Source organism: Takifugu rubripes, chromosome 6, assembly GCF_901000725.2.
Source record: "Takifugu rubripes chromosome 6, fTakRub1.2, whole genome shotgun sequence".
NCBI classification, from domain to species: domain Eukaryota; kingdom Metazoa; phylum Chordata; class Actinopteri; order Tetraodontiformes; family Tetraodontidae; genus Takifugu; species Takifugu rubripes.
In genome coordinates, this window is record NC_042290.1 from 8,730,276 (window position 1) to 8,752,901 (window position 22,626).

A 22,626-nucleotide genomic window follows, 5' to 3' on the forward strand; every position below is an offset into this window, starting at 1 on the left:
TATGAGCCTTCTGAGGGTTTTCTTCCAGTTAAAGGGGGGCTTTTAGTCGACAGTGTTGATTGTAACACACACTTTCTTTCTTTATTTATTCATTTTAAAAGTTGAATTCAAATAACTTTACGCTGCCATTTTCCGAACGGATTAATAGGAACGTAAAAGCGTCCAGAGTTCACGTCAATTTATAAAACAAAGAGTCGAAAAGCCAAATCAAACTTTAAAGTAGTGGAGAGCAGGATTTGACCTTTAAATGTCTGACTAATCCTGCGGTGATGCTGCTGTTCAACTTTTGGCCCCGTCACGCGCTCCTGCGCGCGGCGGCGAGCAGCAGTCGTCGGCGCGCGACGGACAGCAGCGACCTGTCTCTTTAAATTGGTGTCAAAGCCGATTACCGCTGATCTCCGCCGTGATTCCGCTTCAGTCGCTCCCCTCAATCTACTTTTCTTGTGCGCCGCCGACGGTCCCGACAGCTTTTCCTCCTCTCGATACCCGCCGCGCGCCGCCTCCCCTCGGGGACGTCGACAAAGTTTCGGAGGATGGAGACGCACTGATTTCTTGGCTCCGCAGACACTCACGACCAACTGCTGGCGGTGATGCGCTGCAACTTTTTACGCCACGCTAAGCCTGGATTACCGTTCACTCGGAGATGTTCTCCGCCTCCTCTCTGTTGCGTCCCCCCCTGGAAGAAGGGCCGCGCCGGTGTGTGATGTGAGATAACTTTCTGAAGTCGCTCGATCGGGATTTGAAAACCAAAGCACAGGGGAAGCTAAAATGCAGAAGGGGGTTCGATACAATGAGGGCCACGCTCTGTATCTGTCGGTGGTTGCGCGTAAAGAGGGCACGAAGCGCGGCGCCCTGAGTAAGAAGACCACCGAGAACGGCCGCTGGGCCGACAAGTACTTCGCCCTCTACCAGAACGTGCTCTTTTATTTCGAGAACGACCAGAGCACGAGACCCTCCGGGATTTACCTGCTCGAGGGATGCACGTGCGAGCGGGCACCGGCGCCCAAAGTCTCCGCCCTCAGCAAGGAGCCAATGGAGAAGCAGCAGGTGAGTCCTGTTGTTGTTGTTGTTGTTGTTGTTGTTGTTGTTTTAAAGTTCTGCCATCAGTTTCTAAGAAATAGACATATTTACCCAAAATTATACCAAACACTAATAATGATCTTTACCCCTAATGACCCAGGATAAATGCTTATTTAGGATAACTGAATATAATTTCACCCTAAATCTTGACAAAAAACAACTTGGTGCTTCATATTAAAACATAATACTTGAGTAAAGTGATGGCTGCGTGCCCACATCACCTTTTTTAAGGTGCAACTCATCTGCAACATTTTAGAATTTGATTCGCCATCTTTCTTCCGTCAAAAGGATGCAGTCGTGCTGGAGGCGGCGTGTTTTTTCTCGGAGCACGCCACCGTCACAACTCGTGTGTCTCACGAAACAAATCCATCTTAAACAAAATGTAAATGATCCTCTGATGCTGTTTTCAACTGATCCTGTTGGGATACTGTTCGTTTCCATTTTTGGAGCAGGTGGATTATATCAGTTGAACCTCGGTGTTGATAGACAGGTAATCTGGATTAGATAAACGATGCTCTGACCCAGTCAAGACAGAGAGGACGTGGTCATTTACTGCTGTGACCATCCGTGTGAGCACCCTGTTAACACCAGCTTTCTGCTTGTCTCAATCTTAAAGAGAAACTAATTTTATGCAGTTTGAACCTTAGTAAATGTTGAGCAAAGTTGTATGTGGGTTAAAAAATACCCGAGTCTCATTCTGCTCTTTCAGGCTCTTGCAGCAGGAGGTCAGAAATGAAGAGTTTGTGCTGACAAACTTGGATTTGCAGCAGACTTTAGGCTGATCCCCCCCCCTCTCTCTTTCTCTCCCTCTGTCTGTTTTTTTGTAATCATCCTTTTTTGTCATGATTACCGTGGACACAAATCCCCCGCCTGCGTGCAAAAGAACAAAAAACCCTTCCCAATGACAACAGTGTGTTTTAGGAGCGACTTTTATGTGGCGTCCACATCGTTTCCTTTATTTCTGTAACAATAATAAAAATGTGTTTTTGTACATGTCGTGTTATCGGCTTTGGCTTACAGCTCGAGGTGGCCTCGGGTCTCCTTGAGATATTTTATTCATCAGCTTGCAGCGACCTTTGATTCCCAAAATGAGTTTTTCATGTTTGAGTCCAAGTTGATTTTTGCACCACCAAAACATTGACCTATGACCTCCGAATCATGTCCCCCTTGATTGAAATTTTAAGCAAATTACTTGACGAAAATTCGGATGGAAGGCCAAACTCTGAACATCAAAGTAAGTGGGAGCAAGCGGGGAGGTGATGGGTGGTGACGGGGACAATAAAAAGTGACGCACAAGTTCAGGCGTTCACATCAGAGCAGCAAACGTGGAAGCATCACATGGTTATTGTTGCCAGGCAACCTTCATGTTTCTTACTCTGCAGTGGCCAGTGAACACATCAAAGGTCCAGACGGACAGTACAACCTTCACCGCACACCCCCGAAATCAGGAAAAAACGAGCATCAAAGCGTCTTTCCATCAGCTCATTTGATGGGCTTTTAGTCACTGCGGAAACAAACATTAAATATTCAATGACCTGAATCTACGGCTGTAATGAAAGAGTTGATCAGCATTTTTACTGGTCCACTTATTAACCAGTGAGCCAACCAGTTTACCCCAGCAGGGGATGAAAAGAGGTGATAGAGCCTCTCTGTAAGTGACCAATAGCACCATCCCAGAAGTGCCCCATTAAAGAATCAATGTTGCCCGTCAAATGGGGGCAGCAAATTGGGACTCTATTTTTAAAAAGTTCAAGCGGGTGATGTTTGTTTCTGCACGTTGAAGCAGCATTCTGACTAAAGTGTGTTTGTGGCTATTGTGGCGCTGCTCTGGGATGCTGCTCTGCTTGGCTAAGAATAGCATCCTCGCTGGCCTCCCTGCCTACAGTCACTGTCTGAATCTCGAGTTAACACGACTGCACCTCACACACGGGCTCCACTACACGCCGCCGGTACCTGTGCCGCCTGCAGCCGACCCTCTACAGTACCACGAGTGGGATCTGTCTGCCTCTTTGCTGTACATGGTGCAGAAAATGTGCAGTGAAAGGACTAACAGGAAGTTGAAATGGGCTGATTTCCTCTGATTCAGCCAACCTGCTTGTCAGGATCTTTCACACTGTCAGTAGAGCTTGTTAAGTTCTGTTTTACATGCGCTTGTGTAGGTTTAATCAGTTTAACGACTGTGTCAAGTTTGGAGAGCAGCAAAGGTCAAAGTTCATCAGCTCTCAGCTCTCTTGAAGCCGTCTATTAAAGGTTTGTTGGAAAAAACTTGTCTCTGGTGAGGAAAACTGGTGGAAAAACAGCGTTCGAGTCTTGTTGCATCAGCGATTTCCATTCGTGAGTGACGGCTCGAGCATTCGGGTCTGGGGCGACCGAAGGCGAGGGCTAATTTCTGCGACTGAGCGTAGAGAACCGGGGGAAACGGGCCTGCGTCTGTCCTGCTGCCTGTCAGTCTGTGCGTCTGTCTGTCCGTCTGCATCCTGCTCCCTGTCTCTCACTGCTGTCCTCCAGCTTAAAGCAGACTAGTGGCCGGGGAAGCCGCATTAGCAATGAGAGGAGTTGTACAAGGCTTGATGGTTATGTAAACCTGCCCCCAACAACACACACACACACACACGCACACACACATGTACACACACAGGCACACACAAGCCTTTAAGCCTCTCTGGTCCACTGGCACACGCTAGCAAGCCAAGTGTCTGTCACCAGCTTATCATGACAACGCTACTATACAGGCCTAATTTCTCACTACGGCAGCCCCGGAGCAACGTTAGCAGGTTTTATAAAGCAACACAGGTTCTAAAATACAGCATCACGGCAGGATAAACAGACATATTTGATAGATTTATTCAGAATAACTGTAGTTAGTCTGATAAGCTCCTTTTTTCCCATTACAATAAGAGATTTTACATATAAAATGTAAATTTCTGCACTATATATCAGTAGACCAATGTTGCTGAATCAGATTTACGTAAAACAAGATACAGAAATTGTCTGTTGCTATTTGGTGTTGCTATTTCTAAACCCCATCACGTTCGAGCCACTGATGTGAGGCTCTTATTTAGATTATTGGTATTAGGCTGGCGATGCCGGAGGTGGTTTATCGTGCTGGGACACGGTGTCACGTCGTTGGGGATGTTTCAGAACGGCAGCAGAATGGAACGTTGAAGAGTGGACGCATAGATTATGACCCAGAAGTGTTGCCGCACTCGTGGAGGGTCTGAGAGCTGCACGAGTACTTCCACATCAATTCTTTTGAAAAAAAATTTTTTTTCTAAAGCTTTGAGAGCTTTTTTTTTACCCTCCCATCTTATGTGATCATTATTTTTAAACTGCTTCCATCCTCTAGTTTTCTAAACTGATTCCTCCACTCTTTTCCCCTGACTCAGCACTACTTCCTGATCATTTTTGGCCACGATGGACAGAAACCTCTGGAGCTGCGCACAGAGGAAGAGGCAGACTGCAACGAGTGGGTGGAATACATCCAGCAGGCCAGGTGAGAGGAGCCCAGAATTAAAGGGGCGTTTGATATTAAAGGTTTTAGCTACTTTCTTGATCGTCCCTCTTCATGATTTTGCTCTCTGACAGTTTTTTAGGTTCTTTTTGTGCCGCGGAAGATAAAGTCAGAGCTTCCATGTGCTGTTCCACATTTGTTTCACATCTAAGTGTGTGTGTGGATGTTTTCTGCTCGCAGCGGTTCACATTTAGGTCACACTGGTGCTGTACCGCTACGCCAGTTACATCATCAACTTGATCTCGCCTCTCGACCTCCATTTTTCACCCCTCTCCCACTGCGTCGCCACTTTTCCTGCTTTCCTTTGAACATTTGGTACAAACTGGCAGCGTTTCTGCTCGCAGACTCACACAGGAGGGTTTTTTGTGCTGTTCCTCATCTCCCCCCCCACCATGCTCTCCTCAGTTACTCCGACATCATCATCGAGCGTGAGATCCTCATGCAGAAGTACATCCACCTGGTCCAGATCATGGAGACAGAGAAGGTGGCAGCCAATCAGCTTCGAACCCAACTGGAAGACCAGGAAACTGAGATCGAGAGACTCAAAGCTGAAGTATGCACGAGTGTTTCCTTATCTGTGTACACACACGCACACACGCACAGACGCATCACAGGGCCAAAACGCTGCACAAGGATGCACCAGTGCATCTGCAAGAGTTTAGGGTGCACATGCGCCATGAATCAAATCGCAGCGTCTTGAGTCTCGAAAGTAGTTGCATGAATATTTAAACCTGTGTGCTGCTGCCTTCACATGGAGACTCCCGTTGTCCCAGATTGTGGTGTTGAACAAAACTAAGGAGAGGTTGCAGCCGTACCAGGGCAACCAGGAGGAGGAGGACCCAGATATTAAAAAGATAAAAAAGGTAAACGGGTGTTGAAGTATTAAAAACAGATTTTTTTAATAAAAGGGGAAAAAGGAATAAAATGAGCCCTCTGGTGCGCTGCGTTCAGGTACAGAGCTTCATGCGAGGCTGGCTGTGCCGGAGGAAGTGGAAGATCATCGTGCAGGACTACATCTGCTCCCCGCACGCCGAGAGCATGAGGAAGAGGAACCAGATCGTCTTCAACATGGTGGAAGCGGAGACGGAATACGTCCACCAGCTCTCCATCCTGGTCAACTGTTTCCTCAGGCCGCTGCGCATGGCAGCCAGCTCCAAGAAACCTCCCATCAGCCACGATGACGTCAGCAGCATCTTCCTCAACAGGTACGGTTCTCTGGTGTTTAACCTCTGGGACAGAATCAGAATCATTTAAGACCGCCTCTTCCTGTCTGCAGTGAGACCATCATGTTCTTGCATGAGATCTTCCATCAGGGCCTCAACGCTCGCATCGCCAACTGGCCCACACTAGTTCTTGGTGAGTGTTGAAGAGGTTAGAGTGGCCGTGCCTTTAGCATAAGTAACATCCCTTTATAGAGCAGGTGGAAACCTTGTTCTGGATAAGCAAATCCAGTACTGGAGGGCCAGGTTCAAGTCAGGGTTTGTGTCCTACCAGGCAGAAACCACGTTCACCGAGGGGAATGGAACCCCAGATAAAAGCTTGTCTACCTGTAGGATAGAAAAACTGGCTTGGACCAGGCACTCGTGGACTGGATTTGCCCATCCCTGAAGAGGAAGAACTAAAAACCTGCCTTAATGTAGAGCTGATGAAGTGGGGCTGAATGGGGAGACAGCAAGAGGGTGTCAGGCAATAGAGGAGGGAGGGGAAAGATGTATAGTTTTTAATATAAAGCCCTTTTTTCTGACACACTCGCAGCGGACCTCTTTGACATCCTGCTGCCCATGCTGAACATCTACCAGGAGTTTGTCCGTAACCACCAATACAGTCTGCAGGTTCTGGCAAACTGCAAACAGAACCGAGACTTTGACAAGCTGCTCAAACAGTATGAATCCAACGCTGCCTGTGAGGGTCGCATGCTGGAGACGTTCCTCACTTACCCCATGTTCCAGGTATTATTATATTATTACAATGAATAAACCTGGCGCATTAAGGGCGAATCAGCTGTACTTGACAATTTTGAACCTTTTGTTTCAAAATAGTTTTTTCAATTTCAGATTCCCCGATATATCATCACCCTCCATGAGCTGCTGGCCCACACGCCTCACGAGCACGTGGAACGTAAAAGTTTGGAATTTGCCAAATCCAAGCTGGAGGAGCTGTCTAAGTGAGCGCGCAGGCATTTCAGTGATGCGCACCTGTGATGGATGCCGATGCTGAAGCTGATGGGTTTGGATTGTTGTCAGGATGATGCACGACGAGGTGAGCGACACGGAGAACATCCGGAAGAACCTGGCCATAGAGAGGACCATCGTGGAGGGCTGTGACATCCTGTTAGACACGAGTCAGACCTTCGTCAGACAAGGTGAGCTCCCCCGTCGCCTTTTCTCATCTCTCCACCCGTCACGCTTCGCTCACTCTTGCCTGCCCCCCCCCCCCCCGTCACCCCCCAGGCTCCCTGATCCAGCTGCCGTCCAGCAGCGAGCGTGGCGTTCTCAGCAAGGTCCGCCTGGGCTCCCTCTCTCTCAGGAAAGAGGGGGAGCGGCAGTGTTTTCTCTTTACCAAACACTTCCTCATCTGTACTCGAACATCTGGGGGCAAGCTTCACTTACTCAAGGTCAGCCCAAATATGAGGGAACTGTCTGACTTTCTAAAGTTGCCACCGTTTAGTTGTGCTGAGTTTAGATTTCCATGACAGACGTTCACTTCCTGTGTCACAGCAAGGAGGAACGCTGTCTCTGATTGAATGCACGCTGATTGAAGAGCTGGACGCCAGCGATGAGGACTGTGAGTACCGCCGCCCCACACGCGCTCCTTCCTCTTGGACTGTGGCCTCAGCTGTGCCGTGGCTCTTGCAGACAACGCCGCGGGTCAAGGCTTCAGCCACCTGGAGTTCAAGATCGTGGTGGAGCCCCCTGATGGTCAGGCCTTCTCCGTTGTCCTTCTGGCTCCATCCCGTCAAGAAAAGGCGGCGTGGACGAGCGACATCAGCCAGGTGGGTGGAGTTGGGTGAGGAGAGGCGACGCGTCCTGGTCAGTGGGAGGAATAAAGCCTCCCTCTTCTTGTTTCAGTGCATCGATAATATCCGATGTAACGGCCTAATGACCAGCGTGTTCGAGGAGAATTCCAAAGTTTCTGTGCCGCACATGATCAAGTAGGAGGATTTCCACCGGTCAGCGTAGAACCGATACTAGACGACCATGCTTGACCCTGCGTTTGTTTCCGAAGGTCCGATGCCAGGCTGCACAAAGACGACGTTGACATCTGCTTCAGCAAGACGCTCAACTCCTGCAAGGTGCCGCAGATCCGGTACGCAAGCGTGGAGCGCCTGCTGGAGCGCCTGACCGACCTGCGCTTCCTCTCCATCGACTTCCTCAACACCTTCCTCCACACGTACAGGATCTTCACCACGGCCGCCGTGGTCATCGACAAGCTGACCGACATCTACAAGAAACCGTTCACCTCCATCCCCGTCAGGTGCGGCCGGTGTCCCGCCTGTAAACGGCTGTGATGGTGTCTGTCCGTCCGTCCGTCATTCATTCACATTACATTCACTTCTTGTCTCTTTCCACATTTACTGTCTCCATGAATCACTTCCTTCCTCCGTCCTTCTCCCCCCCTGCATGCTGCTCCGCCCTCCCACGTCGCTGCCTCAGGGTCGAGCAGCATTCATGTGATCGTCTGTCCATCACATCCCTCTGTCCCGACTACAGTCTGAAGATCACGCAGCTTGCTGTGGACCAGTCCAAGTAAAACAAACAAACAAACAAACCAACCATCAACCATAGTGGTGAATCACTTCTGCCATCGTCTGTCAGAGATGCGGCTGCAGGTCAACTCTCATCACGTCTGTTTTAGGTCCCTGGAACTCTTCTTCGCCACCAACCAGAGCTCATGGGGGACGGACCCGCTGAACAACAAATCCCCGAGACTTTGCCGCAAGTTTTCCTCTCCTCCCCCCCTCTCCATCCCCTCCCGCACCTCCTCTCCCGTGCACTGCCGCAAGCTCTCGCTCAGTTCCCCGATTGGCGGAAAAGCAGGAGCCCTGGACCTGTCCACCACTCCTTCCTCCTCGGCGGCCAACTCCCCGACCTCCAGCCACAGTCCCTCCATCTCCTCCCCTCCCCCAGGCTCCACCCGGCCTCCCTCTGCCCTCTCCTCTCCTCCTCCCACCGCCACACGCTCTCCCAGCCTCCCACAGGCCTCTGGAGGATCCTCGCTAACCCCCATCTGCACCAAAGCCCCGCTGGACCTGAGCCGCGGTCCCAGCTCCCCAGAGCTGAGCCCAGCTGCAGGGGAGGACGTCAGCGGGGAGCTGCCTCGCCTCGACGCCTTCTGTGGGAAGCTGAGGCGCAGCATCCGCAGGGGTAGGTATCTATGATTCATACTCTGCCAGCTCCCTGTGAACATGTGTGGGCACATGCTGCGAAAAGCCTTTTTATCCTGCAAAATTTCAGTTTGATGCGTTTTGGCATGAATGGTTCAATTTTTCGCCGACGTCGCGAACGCATCTCTGATATTGGTCTCTCCACCCAAACAGAGGAGAGAAATGAGCCCCAGAAATGGGTCACCATTACCCAACAGGGGAATAATCGGGCTCTTAGATCACCATCTGGCCACAGCTGGCAGATTGTTCACCATATAAACAGCAGCAGGAGCATTAGACCAGAAAATCAACAACAGATTGGAAGACAAATAGAGGCCTCAGCGCCCTAAAAATCAGGAAGAAGTCTGGACAGCTGAAAGTTACCTCCCCACTGTGAACATGTGTGCGTCGAATTGTTTATTGATTTTCAAAATGCATCCGACTGAATAAATATTAAAAAAGATTTTGAGTCGGACAAATGCGGCATCTAAGGTGTGACCTGACTCCCCCAAAAGCTGTCCTGGAAACGGTGTCGCTGGACAAGTTTATTCCCGAATCGCCATCGGCCAGCAGCGAGCCGGGTGACATGTCTCCCTGCCGTTCACCGTCAACACCCAGACATCTGCGCTACAGGCAGGCAGGAGGTACAGCGCACACACACGCCCACACACACCCCACGGCAGGCGTGTGTCATTGCTGCGTGCAGCATTTTATGCTGTTTTTTCCACTGTCCCTTAGTCACATCAGGGGAGAATCCTCGCTGTACCATGTCGCCAGCGTCCGCATTTGCCATCGCCACCGCCGCAGCCGGACACAGCAGCTCCCAGGGTAGGTAGGAAAGGGTCATGATGGTCCCCAAACACACTACAGGAGAATGGGAGTAGCTTTTAATGCATAAAAAAGGCAAGAATGCCCCATCGATTGTTTATTTCCTCTCAGGGTTTAGTAATTCTGAGAGAACGTGTGACAAAGAATTCATCATCAGGAGAGCTGCGACCAACAGAGTTCTCAATGTGCTGCGACACTGGGTTTCTAAGCATTCTCAGGTGAGAGCAACTATAAAACACTTTCCAACATCCATCACCTCACAGACATGATGACACTAGTAAAGCTTCGAAGCAGAAATGACCAGGAGAATGTATTCAAAAAATGGATAAAAGGAGGTAAAATACACGGTTATTTAAATGTGGAAAAGTTATAACTAAAATGAAAGTTACTGCTATTGAATGTTTCAAATAGGCAAATTAATGTAAAGATTGTTCTAAATGATAAAATGTGCTCAAAACTTTGACTTAAATCGAGTTGCCGCGCGCCCCCTAGCGGTCAGATTTGTTCATTGATTCTCTTCAAATGAGCGAATGAAATGTGTCCATTATTTTCCTCAAGTGTTTGCATGTTTCCGTATTCCCTGAAAGCTCACTGATGACCTAAGTCTCACCAGACACTCTCAGCCCACCTGAAAGAGTCTGGCTGCTGTTTACGCGTCTGTATTTATCACCGTCACTGCCTGTACGTCTTCTATTCTGTCGCTCTTTTCTCCGATGGAGGTGCTCTTTGCTCTGCGTGCCTTTTCTTCCACCCAGGAAGCATGCAGAAAGGTCAGCATCCACCCCAGGGCCACTAAGAGGTCTATGGTTTTCATTTAAGATTATATAAGATGCTATTTTTATACCTGGATGCTGAAGCCAGACAAGTGAACATATGATATTTTGGTCCTGCCCATAAGCAAGTTCTGTTTCATGGAAGCTAACATTAATAAGCTAATATCAAATTAACATATAACAATGACAATATTGAGAATAATGGTGAAGGACAGTAATTTCCATTGTTATAATCACATCACAAGTGAGAGATGTCGGAAAATGGGCACATTTAATGCCACAAAATTTAATTCACTGCTAATGTTCAAATATTGTGGAATAATTTAATACCTAAAATGTGTGCTGTTATAGTTATTGGCTTCAGTTTGGTTTTTGTGCATCATCCCATTAATACTTGCAACCATCAATACAGACATGCAACACTGCAGAATACCTCAAGGGGGCGCGCATACTCACACACGCGAAGACAAGGCTTCATGGAAATATTATTACTAGCGACACTGTGACGTATCTAAATGAGAAATGATTGTTTCTTTCTTTTTTATTCCTCATCAGGACTTTGAGACCAACGGTGAGCTGAAGTTGGGGGTGATTGGCCTCCTGGAGGAGGTTCTGCGAGACCCGGATCTGCTGCCCCAGGAGAGGAAAGCAACAACAAACATACTAAGGTGAGCATCTTTACGGTCTTCACCCATCAGTCACTTCAAATCAAACTTAATTAGTTAAAAAAAATCATATATCATCTTCATAACATACAAATAATTTATTTACCAAAGCATGTGATGATATTCATGTACATTCATATTTTCTGTGATTATTTCTGGACATAAACTAAATCTTTCAAGTAGATCTGGGGACCTGTATGTTACTATGGTTACAATGCAACGCAATGTGTAAAAGCCTATGTGAACATCTGTGAATGGACTGATGGCTGCGTTGCTCTGCAGTGCCCTTTCACAAGAGGAACAAGACGATGCTCAGCTGAAGATTGAAGACATATTACAGATGGTGAGTTTCTCCACCCGTTGCCATCACAACATGCCCAAGAGATTATAAATCTGATTTTAATGCTGTGAAATAATCTACCTCCAGAAAAGCTCCCCTCTGCTGCACTTCATTGTGGTAAGAATGCTCTTCATCTGAAGACGTCCCCGCTGTGTGTTGCGTTCACTGACAATCGTTATTTCCAGCGTGGGCTGTGTGCTGTAACCCGGGGGTGTTTATTTCCAGACGGAGAGCCCGAAGGCCGAGTGTTTCGAGTCTCTCTCGGCCATGGAGTTGGCAGAACAGATCACACTGCTGGATCACATCGTGTTCAGGAGTATTCCCTACGAGTGAGTCAAGGACAGCATTAATACCCGTTCCCGGATTTCCCTGATTGCATTTTCATCTCGGTCCCAAATCTGCTCCTGCAGGGAGTTCCTCGGTCAGGGCTGGATGAAGGTGGATAAGTCAGAACGCACGCCGTATATCATGAAAACCAGCCAGCACTTCAATGATGTAAGACTGAAAACGCTCTTTTCTTTTCTTCTGAAAGGTCGTTAATCGCTCAATTTTGATTTCCTTGTTAATTTTGGCATGAAAGCATCAGGGAAACAGATGTGGTGGAGCTCCATTGACCTTAAACTGAAATAACATCGTTTTAAAACAGTTGCGACGCTGCGGAGGCAAATTCTCCTAAACTTTTTGTCTCCGTGGTGTCTACAGATGAGTAATCTGGTGGCCTCTCAGATTATGACCCACACCGACGTCGGCTCCAGGGCCGGCTCCATAGAGAAGTGGCTGGCCGTGGCCGACATCTGCCGCTGCCTCAACAATTACAACGGCGTGCTGGAGATCACCTCCGCCCTCAACCGCAGCGCCATCTACAGGCTGAAGAAGACCTGGGCCAAAGTCTGCAAACAGGTCAGGATCTGTTGAAGGTTTAAGAACTAGCCTAAATGACCTCTGCTGGTTCATTTTCTTGGTTAATTTCAGACAAAAGCGCTCATGGACAGGCTGCAGAAGACCGTGTCCTCAGAGGGGAGGTTCAAGAACCTCAGAGAGACGCTGAAAAAGTAAATAACCGCCTTACAAGTGTTTCAATTCCAGCTTTGGAACCTACTCTGACATGTTCACCCCGCACATGTAGCTGCAACCCGCCGTGTGTTCCATACCTGGGGATGTACCTGACCGACCTGGCGTTCATCGAGGAGGGGACGCCAAACTTCACTGAGGAGGGTCTGGTTAATTTCTCCAAGATGAGAATGGTAAAAGTTTCCCCTGTCCCTGAACTCACCTTGACACTTTTCCAGCAGACACAACAACATAAATGGGATTAAATCCCCCAGATTATCAGTCAGTAAAATGGCGTGCGTCTAAACGCTTCGGCGCTGCCCACGTTTAGAGCTTAATTTAGTCCTGTCAACAGATTATAGTAACAGGAATCGACAAACCATCAGATTGCTTGCGTCCACCCATTCATCACACTCGATTTCAAGCGATGGGAAAACATCTCCGATCTCTCCTCTCTCAGATTTGTCACATTATCCGGGAGATCCGACAGTTCCAGCAGGCGCCGTACAGGATAGAGCACCAACCCAAGGTCGGTGTGGCTAGCTGCTGTCTCACTATGCTTCCCAGTTTGCTAAAGAACAGCTAAAAAAAAAGGCCCTGTCCCTCTTCCAGGTGACTCAGTTCCTCCTGGATAAGACGCTAGTGATGGATGAAGACACCCTCTATGAGCTCTCGCTGAAGATCGAACCCAGAGTTCCGCCCGGTTAATTCTGCCTGATAACACATGCTAAACAAACATGATTTCTCCCTTAAATACGTCAAATAAGACAATTCATTTTGCTGAGAAGACTCAGGAAAGAAAATGTGCCTTGATTGAGCATCACATGCACGTCGAGCGAATTGTACAACAGACACACCTCTTCCATATTTAATGCAGTTTGACTGTAAAAAAAAAAAAAAAAGATCGAACGGCGACTAAATGTGAACGTATGCTTGCTAGTTGTTGCTAACTTGCTGTATCGATGAATCTACTCAAGACCTGCAAAGACGCAGTGTTTAGTGAAGCTATGATTGACATTTGCAGATCAACCTCCAGTCTCAGCGTGGCGCCGTGTCTTTTGTAATTTATTAATGGATTGATTTTTTAATTTGACTGCTTTGAAGGCTCAGGACGAAGCTGTGAACACCACACCAAATATAAAGTATTTAAAAGCACTTTTAAGTCCGTTTCTGTGGCTGATGCATGAGGACGCCAGCTGACGTGGAGTGTTGTGAAATGTCTGTTTATTTCTGATCACAGTTGTGGTAAACACGTTTTTTTCTTCACATTTACAGACGCGTGTGTTTCTGTCCCGGGTTTTATCAGCTCTCCGCCCTGTTAGATGCTGTATTTGTGTTTACACTCCTTCCAATTCTGAAGAGAAGGGCCAACGATCAAACGTCGGTAGTTTTATCCATCTTTATTCTTCTTTCTATCCAACGCACTTTTTAACATACTCATTTTGTACAGCTGTCAGATTTTTAGTCATAGCAGTTTTTCATCTTTTTCCAAGCAAAGTCGGAGCGTTCTGACGCCCGTTATAGTTCTCTCAAGTGTGTCAGGGCTTCTTAGTTCCTCGTAACCGTGGTGATTTAAGCACGTGTTGGCTGTACTAGTGAAATAGGGACATATCGCTCTAATCTTGCTCCTGAATGCAGCACGAATCCCCGTCGTTTGTCCTTGTAGACGACTGTTCCCGAGTTTTGTTGATTCTTTTGAGCAGCAAAGGAAACATTCCTTCTAATCCTGCTGTATTCTTTTGGCTGTTGTATTTCCTTTTCAATGCATTTCTCTGTGACACAATAAAGGAGAACAGTTCTCGCTCGTAGTTGTCTGAGTAATGGTCATTTTAGCCTCACAAGACGGCTCAACAGGAAGTGGAGTGACCTCTCTGCCCCCTGCCAAAGGAATCCTTTCCCAGATTCCAAGATGTCTCCCACATCTCTGAGGCTTCACAGAGTTACTGAGGACGGTGGAGTTTTTGATCACACACACTCCTAAATTATATGGCTCAAAGTCACGCCAAGTTGTTGAATTTGCCATGTTGCTAAGTTTAATTTTCAAGTTTAGTGATCAAGGTCAAACCGGCTGCTGATACTGGACCCTTGGTGCTCATGTCGGTGCTGCTCCATTGGCCTGCCAGCGCTCCCGTCGGAGCTGGCGATTGGCCTCCGCACTTTAATCCAGCTTCAGGGGGCGGAGCCCTCGTGGCAGCAGTGAAAAGCTCTTCAACTAGAGTCCTTCAGCGAGAGGAGAGAGCAGCTTCCCTACAGGTACTGTAGCCTCCCCCCCTCAAATCTAATAGAACATAGCAGGTTGTGTAGCGAGTGCACATGGGGGGAAATGTTTGATGTGCAGTCAGGACGTCGTCATAGAACCCAAAAGATTAATTCTATTGTAACATTTGAACTGAAAATCAGTGTCTCCAGCAGTTTTTTGTGGTGCATTTTGGTGAAAATCTGTATGTTTGCATGTTTCTTAGACGTTGTTCTTTGAAAGAATGAGGGCGCCGTTAAATCTCCTGTGTCCTCTGAGGAGGACAGGGCCGCTCTTACGTCCTGCACGTACACCAGCAGAGTTAAAAGGTCACGCCTGTCTGGGGAGACCAGGCTGATCCCACATCTGTGGTGGTTTAGTCCTAATCCTGACTGCCGGCTCCTGGGACCCGCACGGCCCGCCGGGCCGGAGCAGCAGATCACTTGAATCATGTCCGGCTCTGCTGATGAACCCTGTCCTGACTTCCACTCCTCTGTCCCGCTGACTTGGCCGTGTGAGGCTCTGATCCTGTGATCGCTGCAGAATGTCGGCACGCTCGTCAGATGACTTGTTTCCTGGCACCGGCACCGCACCTGCCCTCCAGTGACCTATAAATAATATCACCGCAGAGTTCATGGTCACCACAGAGCGAGGAGACCGGAGCCTGAAGGTGTAAAGTGTGAATGTATTCCTCTTCGGTTATCAGATGGGTTGGGAACGACCCTGTTTCGGCCTGTTTCTCCCGTGACCAGGATTAACAGCCTCACTGCTCCCTGCTATATTAAGACACCGTCTGAGGGTCCAACCTCTGCAAAGGACATCTTCTCTTTGACCTTCTAGTCAAAACCGTCGACTGTTTTTACATCTTAACTTTCTGGCCCGAAACATCCCGCAGGTTATGGCCGACGCTGAGCTCTCAACTCCTTCTCGTCAGATTAAGACGGACATCTTTATATCGCTCATGCACTGAGACACAGGTGGACATGTGAACCCTGGCTGCCAAAGGGTGGGAGATGCTGCCGTAATGCTAAGAGGCTAAGAGCATCAGCCACAGGACTTCCTTTGTTAAGCTCGTTAGTGTATTTAAAAGGGTGTCTGTGTGTGTGTGTGTGTGTGTGTGTGTGTGGGGGTGGTTGTTGGTGGTGTCTAGGGTTAGTATTAGGGCTGTGGTAGCATAAACTCTATTGCTGAGATGAAGCAAAAGACTAGAATAGAGACATTTAGCAGCATCGTTGGGGCTGATAAAAGCACAGATGGAGTCTGACGGAGATCTGCCGGTGCAGGAGGCCAAGAGAGGGACTTTGGTTTAAAAGGGCTTAAAATCTCTCTCGTTGGCTTTGAAAGGCTAAAGGTCACGTTCTTTACGTAAAAACCTTAATACCCTTGTCTATTCTGTTACAAAGAACAATGAATGAAATGATTTAGAGCGTATTCTTTGTTTTCAGGGACCTATAATGTGTTTGAAGTGCTCCCCCCAGGCAGCACCTCGTTTTGACTAATGTGGTTTCTCCCTCCTCAGCTTACCTGCATCCCACTAAAGGCACGAGCAGAAAGATGGCAAACTCTTTTACGCGCCTCATGTCTGGCCGCAACACGGCCGTGTTGCTGGCCAGCTTGGGCGCCGGAACCATGGCGACCGGCCTCCTGCTGAGCGAAAACAACCTGGCTGCCGAAGCCAAGAAGAAGCTGTACCCTCCCAGGTGAGAGAGGAGAGAACGCCAGTTTCAGACGCTTGAAGGTGCATCGAACAGTTTTGTTGCACATGAAGAGTCGGTGGGGTAAAGAAAGCTGGGGGCTTACAGCAGCCATGTTGGCCCCTCTCAGGTTTCAGCCTAACCCCCCCCCCCCCCCCCCCCCCCAGATATGTGGCAATTAACACTTGACTTACCACACAGACATATGTAAGGGATGATAGTTTAGGATTAAATGCTACAGCACCTCTACTGTACTGTCAAAATGATCATTTGATGTGATTAAAACCACACCAAGAAACGAGCAAACAGTGGAATTACTGTGCAATTAATACTCATCCTCATAGCTCGGACTTCCCCGACCTGAGGAAGCACAACAACTGCATGGCCTCGGCTCTGACGCCGGCCATTTACTCCAGACTGAGGGACAAGGTCACCCCCAACAACTGGACCCTGGACCAGTGCATCCAAACTGGAGTGGACAACCCCGGGCACCCTTTCATCAAGACAGTGGGCTGTGTGGCTGGAGACGAGGAGAGCTACGAGGTGGGAGATGGATGAACGCATAACAAGCCTCATCGAACACGATCTGATCCTGTTTCTGGGTTTGCAGGTCTTTGCCGACCTCTTTGACCCGGTCATCAAGGACAGACACAACGGCTATGACCCTCGAACCATGATCCACCCCACTGACCTGGACGCCTCCAAGGTGTTTGTATCATCTTGAGCCGTCACTGAGGCGCCTCCGCCCCCTTCCAACCTTTTTCTTTTTTTCTACTTGCCGTCAGATCACCAGCGGCATGTTTGATGAGAGATACGTCCTTTCCTCTCGCGTGCGGACCGGCCGCAGCATCCGCGGGCTGAGCCTTCCCCCGGCCTGCTCCAGGGCCGAGCGGCGCGAAGTGGAGCGGGTGGCGGTCACCGCCCTGGCCGGCCTGAAGGGCGACTTAGCCGGACGCTACTACAGCCTGGGAGACATGACGGAGCACGAGCAGCAGCAGCTCATTGATGTGAGTCGGGTTTCAGAGTTCAGAGGATTCCAACACAACAGGAGTACAAACACTACAGGTCCCATAATGCACTTGGGCTGTCAGGCGTAACTTGGTGTATTTGCTATGTGATACCTGCTGTAATCAGGTATGTTTGCAGCTTAAATGACAAAAACAAGGTGTAAATGTGACAACAGATCAGGTGCACGCATGTCTCCAGGACATGTTTCGCTATCTTTTCCCTATATAAGAATATAAAAGCGAGACCTAGATTAGAAGATTCAAACACCTACACTCAGTCTTTTATAGGGCCGGGTGAAGGAATTGACATTTCCATTCTGACCTTTTAATGCCGCTCCATATAAGGACCACTTCCTGTTTGACAAGCCCGTGTCACCTTTGCTCACATCGGCCTTCATGGCCCGGGACTGGCCCGATGCCAGGGGGATCTGGTGAGGACAGGACAGTGTAGTTAGAACCCCATCCTAGGAACTACTGAAGACATTTCCCACCCTAGAGTCTTTCTGTCCTTTTATCATGTCTGTCTTTCACACTCCTCTACCTTTACCTCTACCCATCCCTCCTAGGACCACTTCCTGTTTGACAAACCTGTCTCTCCATTGTTGACATGTGCCTTTATGGCCAGAGACTGGCCAGACGGTAGAGGCATCTGGTAGGCCTTCTCCAGCTCTCCTGCATGCTTCCTGTGTGACCACGTAGCTTTATGACACCGCGACCTTTAAATATGTCTCCCGTTGTCCGTGATAGAGGGATGATCTTGTGGTTTTCATGACAAACTCCAGCCTGGTGTGGCAGATTAATACTGCACAGATGCTCTGCATGAACATCAGTGTTTGTTGGGAGAGAATGTCTCCAGAGAGCTCTTTATTTAGTTCCTTCAGCTGGTTCTCCTCAGGCACAACAACGAGAAGACCTTCCTGATCTGGATCAACGAGGAGGACCACACCAGGATCATCTCCATGGAGAAAGGAGGCAACATGAAGAGAGTGTTTGAGAGGTTCTGCAGAGGACTCAAACAGGTAGAGGTGTCAAAATATGCATCCCCACAGATGTGGTTGGACATTTTTAATGAAGGATTTATTGATATTTGTCATTTTGAGTTTTGAAAATGGTTGAAAACTGTTTTTTTCCCCCCTCATTTTGTTTGTAGGTGGAGCAGCTGATCCAGGAAAGAGGATGGGAATTTATGTGGAATGAGCATCTTGGCTACATCCTCACGTGTCCCTCTAACCTGGGCACCGGCCTCAGGGCTGGAGTTCACGTACGTCTGCCAAAACTCAGCAAGGTAAAACACACACGCGCGCACGTGCACGCACATTGTTGAAGGTCAGCATTACTCCAGCGTGGGTTAACAACCAACCCCACCGCAGGACGCACGATTCAGCAAAATCCTGGATAACCTCCGACTCCAGAAGAGAGGGACGGGAGGGGTGGACACCGCTGCCACCGGAGACACCTTCGACATTTCCAACAACGACCGTCTGGGCAAATCAGAGGTGAGGATGCTTTGGTGGCAATACTGCATGTATTTCTGCCCCACCGCTGCCACCCCCTCATCGTGTGTGTGTGTGTGTGTGTGTGTGCAGGTGGAGCTGGTCCAGCTGCTGATCGACGGGGTCAACTACCTGATCGAGTGCGAGAAGAGGCTGGAGAAGGGACAGGACATCAAAGTCCCAGCTGCCATCGCCCAGTTCAGGAAATAAATCCAGACCGGCGTCAGGACCGGGCTGAGACGGCAAACCTGTCTCCCGTTACAGACGAGGCTCTTTATTTCTCTGGAAATGTATCTGTAGTGTCACCTAATCGTAGTTGAAGCAGCCTTTAGGGAAGGATCCTACCTCATGTTAAGGTCTCGTAGCCCTAACATCAATAAACCCAATACCCATCACCGGCTCCTCAGGCCCCTTTTGTCTTTTTCGACTTTCAAAAGGCATAAAAACAACCCAGAACCCCAATAAACACATTACTCTGGTTTAACACATCACAAATCTTTATTTAGTAACGACCGCTCCTCCACCTATCCTTGGACATATTGCCGTATACACGTGGAGGTGGAGTCCGCCTCCGTGTTGCGATTTATCAGCCGTCACGTCGTGTTTAATGCAGAAAGAACAGATTCGAGGCTTGTTTGTGGGGGTTTTCCCCTCATCAAGCTACCACAGGCAGAAAACACTGCAATAGGAACAATCCGCTTGTGATCAATGTTGCTGTAGGTTAGAATTTAAAGATGGGCACCAGCGGAGGCTGTGGTGAAACCAGCTATCGCTTCTTCAGATCAGAACAGCTGTGAGTTAACAGTGTGTGCTTCAAAGATACAGGAAATGAAAGAAAGTGCATTACTGTCCACAACCACGGAGGTTCTAATGCTCACGGGCGCCGTGACCCTTCCACAGAAGCCGAGAAGTAACTTGAATAAACGTCGACGCACAACAAAAACTGCGCTGTGGATGCATTTCTGCTCACTTCTGCGCCATAAAGGTCACAAATTTATACGTCGGGAGGGAAAAAATAAAAGAAAATATTTTTTGTGAATTTTGTGAGGAAAAATATTTTTAAAACCTGTAAACAAATGATGTTTAATCAGGGAGATAATATAGCCTTTAATGAAGCAGAGCAGCACTCCAACATTAGACCTTGTTTTCTTTTCTCCAAAGAAACCGTTAGAAAGCTACCAAACCAAAGCTGACACCTACGGACCCGAGTCTCTGTTTACGCCAAAAAGTCCTGCTTTTTTTGGCAAATAAAACAGCCCATGTTACGAAGGAGCTGTAGAGTGCTGTAAGAATGCGAAAAGGGGGGATTTCAATGTTGTCTGCAGAGTTTGAGAAAAGGGTGGGTCTTTTAAACAAGGAACAGAAAGGAGGCCAACATGTGGGCAACATTTTGGGTCATCAGTCAATGGGTCGCTTTTCACTGTGTTTCCTTGTGAACTCCTCTGCGTTCTTCATGAATTTTGCACGATCTCTGCTGTATTCCTCTGCGAGGTCGGCCCTCAGTGGATGTTCCGGCTGAGGGGAGATCACCAGACTAATGAGACTCTGGAGGACTTGAAGAGAAAAAAGGATCTCCGTTATTAAAGGGCCACCAACGGGAAACCGTACAGCTTACATGTTGACATTTGTAAATAATCAGTCTGGCTGCGAGCACTTGCCGCTGATGAGCGATGACGTTAATTGACACGAGTTACCTCGAGGGCAAGATGGCGTCCCTTACCTTGGTCAGTTTTTGTGGCCGGTTTCCAGTTTTCAGGACTAATGATTGGCAGACACACCTGACCCTTTTCATCGATGTTAGGATGGTAGATTTTTGTCTTGAACGTGATCTTTGGCGGTTTGAAAGGGTATTCCGCGGGGAAGGTGAGCTCAATCCTAAACGCTCCCTTTTCATAAGGAGCACAGTCCTGGGAACAACAAAAACATATGAAGGAAAACTGGAGACATCAAAAGTGTTTGACGGTTTTGTTTGAACCCATTCAGCACTTACGGGAACAATGAGCCCTTGCCAGCATAACATGTTCGCCTCATCTACTTGAATGTTGCAAAAATGCTTCACCCCAGCTTCACGGAGGTCGGAAAGCTCCTGAAACAAGGAAAAGTAATAAATAGGCTTGTATCCCATGGAAAATTCCTGACGTTGAATATGAGTCAAAGTAACTCAGGAGGGTGAAATTTCCTTCCTTTAAAAGGCTGACCAGCATTTACTCAGAGCTCCTTCCCTTCCTGGAGCTATTTTAAACGAGATAAACCCTCATCATCGACTTGAACAGCCGTGTTTTGGCACACCCTTACCTAGCTACCATTAGTTACTTCCCATTAGGAATAGTTAAAAGCAACTTAACAACAGGGGCCAGTAGTAAGGCTGTAATAAACGTGTCACAGCACACAGAAAAGATGGAAGCCATTGGTAGGGATAAACATGACAAAAGAACATCCCATAAGTGTCAGGTTTTTAAGGATAATCCAATTCTTTTGTTAGACCACCCGGGAAAACCCTGACACACACACCGTCTGTGGCCATAAGCGAAACCAAAAGCGTGAAAAGAACAAAAAGTGCCAGTTTTTTTTTTAAAATAACATCGTATGCGGAGAGTCTCAGTCCGTGATAATAACGATGTGAACTTTAACAATGGCGCGTCTTTAAGATACACAAAGTGAGCACATTTAATCCGGCATCACACGTCCGTTCGCTCCGTCTCGAGACCGTGACAACGCGGAACACAAACACTTCTCACAAGGCCTCCGGTGAGCTTCAGCTCGGGAAAAACATGTACAAAGTTGGTGGTAAACGGAGCAGTTTTTAGCGAGTGCTGAGTCACGCCCCGCCGGCCTCTCAAACTAACTAGTTGCCCCACATTCACCGACTGCCGGACGTCGTTATCTTTTACGTGTTATCGAGCACACGCGGACACGCTTTCTTTCGGTTTGCCGACTTCGACGGCCCGCATACACCATCCACATTGTTCTAAACACGACAAAGAAGCGAGAACGAAATGATTTGGCTTTCTTTTTACCCTAGCTAGTCTCCTGGTCGCAGTCATTGTGGAACAGACGTTATCTTATTCCGGCTTCTTTGCGTTTCTCTTCGGCTTCTTTTGGTTTTAGTTTTAAATGGCTGACGCCGCCGTCTTGGTCATTATCGCCACCTACCGACGAGGGGTGTTAACAACGGGTGTTGTGCCTGACTACTATTCCATATTATTGATATAAATATATTTTGATCAATATTGAATTCCATATTATCGATATGGAATTTCATATTATCAATATTGAATACTATGGAAAGTCAGAGATACAGAATACTTGATATTGGTTCCAGGAAAAACGGAAATTTGAACGAGAGACCATAAGATTTTCTGTTCAGTTTCATATTTAGTAAAAGTAGAGAGTTGAGTAAGTTTTGTCCAGTTGAAAGAGTAAACCTTTGTAATCAAAGTTCTTACAAATTTTAATCCTAAAACTAAAGTCTTGCATCAGACCTAAGACTGAGGACCCCTGTTGGTCAAATGTGGAACGACAACCTAAGATTAAAAGATATAATTACCTGAAGGGGGATTTATGATCATGTGTAAATAAACATGGT

General features: G+C 47.9%; 3 protein-coding genes across 8 annotated transcripts; 2 read left to right on the forward strand and 1 right to left on the reverse strand.

Annotated features, from left to right (window-relative positions):
- Window positions 1-343: 343 nt before the first annotated feature.
- Window positions 344-13,512, forward strand: rasgrf2a (Ras protein-specific guanine nucleotide-releasing factor 2a). Of its 4 annotated transcripts, none has more exons than XM_029837812.1 (29): window positions 344-1,047; window positions 4,467-4,573; window positions 4,997-5,144; window positions 5,365-5,454; window positions 5,543-5,796; window positions 5,868-5,947; window positions 6,347-6,540; window positions 6,631-6,755; window positions 6,835-6,953; window positions 7,042-7,205; window positions 7,309-7,375; window positions 7,447-7,583; window positions 7,660-7,742; window positions 7,817-8,065; window positions 8,245-8,337; window positions 8,447-8,955; window positions 9,470-9,598; window positions 9,693-9,782; window positions 9,894-10,000; window positions 11,111-11,223; window positions 11,503-11,563; window positions 11,648-11,677; window positions 11,786-11,889; window positions 11,971-12,055; window positions 12,263-12,460; window positions 12,533-12,612; window positions 12,687-12,804; window positions 13,071-13,139; window positions 13,223-13,512. In XM_029837812.1, the coding sequence occupies exons 1-29, from the start codon at window positions 769-771 to the stop codon at window positions 13,316-13,318; spliced, it is 3,978 nt and encodes a 1,325-aa protein (XP_029693672.1). In that variant the 5' UTR covers window positions 344-768; the 3' UTR covers window positions 13,319-13,512. The 4 variants fall into 4 exon arrangements, with proteins under 4 accessions (XP_029693672.1, XP_029693673.1, XP_029693674.1 ...); XM_029837813.1 differs by having other exon boundaries at window positions 6,646-6,755; XM_029837814.1 differs by lacking the exon at window positions 8,245-8,337.
- A 1,217-nt stretch (window positions 13,513-14,729) lies between these two features.
- ckmt2a (creatine kinase, mitochondrial 2a (sarcomeric)) lies at window positions 14,730-19,440 on the forward strand. Of its 3 annotated transcripts, XM_003965351.3 has the most exons (10): window positions 14,730-14,863; window positions 16,366-16,546; window positions 16,885-17,083; window positions 17,151-17,246; window positions 17,326-17,547; window positions 18,114-18,199; window positions 18,443-18,566; window positions 18,698-18,832; window positions 18,918-19,043; window positions 19,134-19,440. In XM_003965351.3, exons 2-10 carry the CDS (start codon window positions 16,401-16,403, stop codon window positions 19,248-19,250), a joined length of 1,251 nt encoding a protein of 416 aa, XP_003965400.1. In that variant the 5' UTR covers window positions 14,730-14,863; window positions 16,366-16,400; the 3' UTR covers window positions 19,251-19,440. The 3 variants fall into 3 exon arrangements, with proteins under 3 accessions (XP_003965400.1, XP_029693682.1, XP_029693681.1); XM_029837822.1 differs by lacking the exons at window positions 14,730-14,863; window positions 18,114-18,199 and adding an exon at window positions 17,893-17,978 and having other exon boundaries at window positions 16,338-16,546; XM_029837821.1 differs by lacking the exon at window positions 14,730-14,863 and having other exon boundaries at window positions 16,338-16,546.
- A 79-nt stretch (window positions 19,441-19,519) lies between these two features.
- Window positions 19,520-22,203, reverse strand: LOC101070351 (ubiquitin-conjugating enzyme E2 L3-like). Its single transcript, XM_003965353.3, has 4 exons — window positions 22,058-22,203; window positions 21,031-21,126; window positions 20,761-20,947; window positions 19,520-20,593 (listed from the first exon to the last, which is right to left on the reverse strand). The coding sequence occupies exons 1-4, from the start codon at window positions 22,082-22,084 to the stop codon at window positions 20,439-20,441; spliced, it is 465 nt and encodes a 154-aa protein (XP_003965402.1). The 5' UTR covers window positions 22,085-22,203; the 3' UTR covers window positions 19,520-20,438.
- Between the last annotated feature and the right edge of the window lie 423 nt (window positions 22,204-22,626).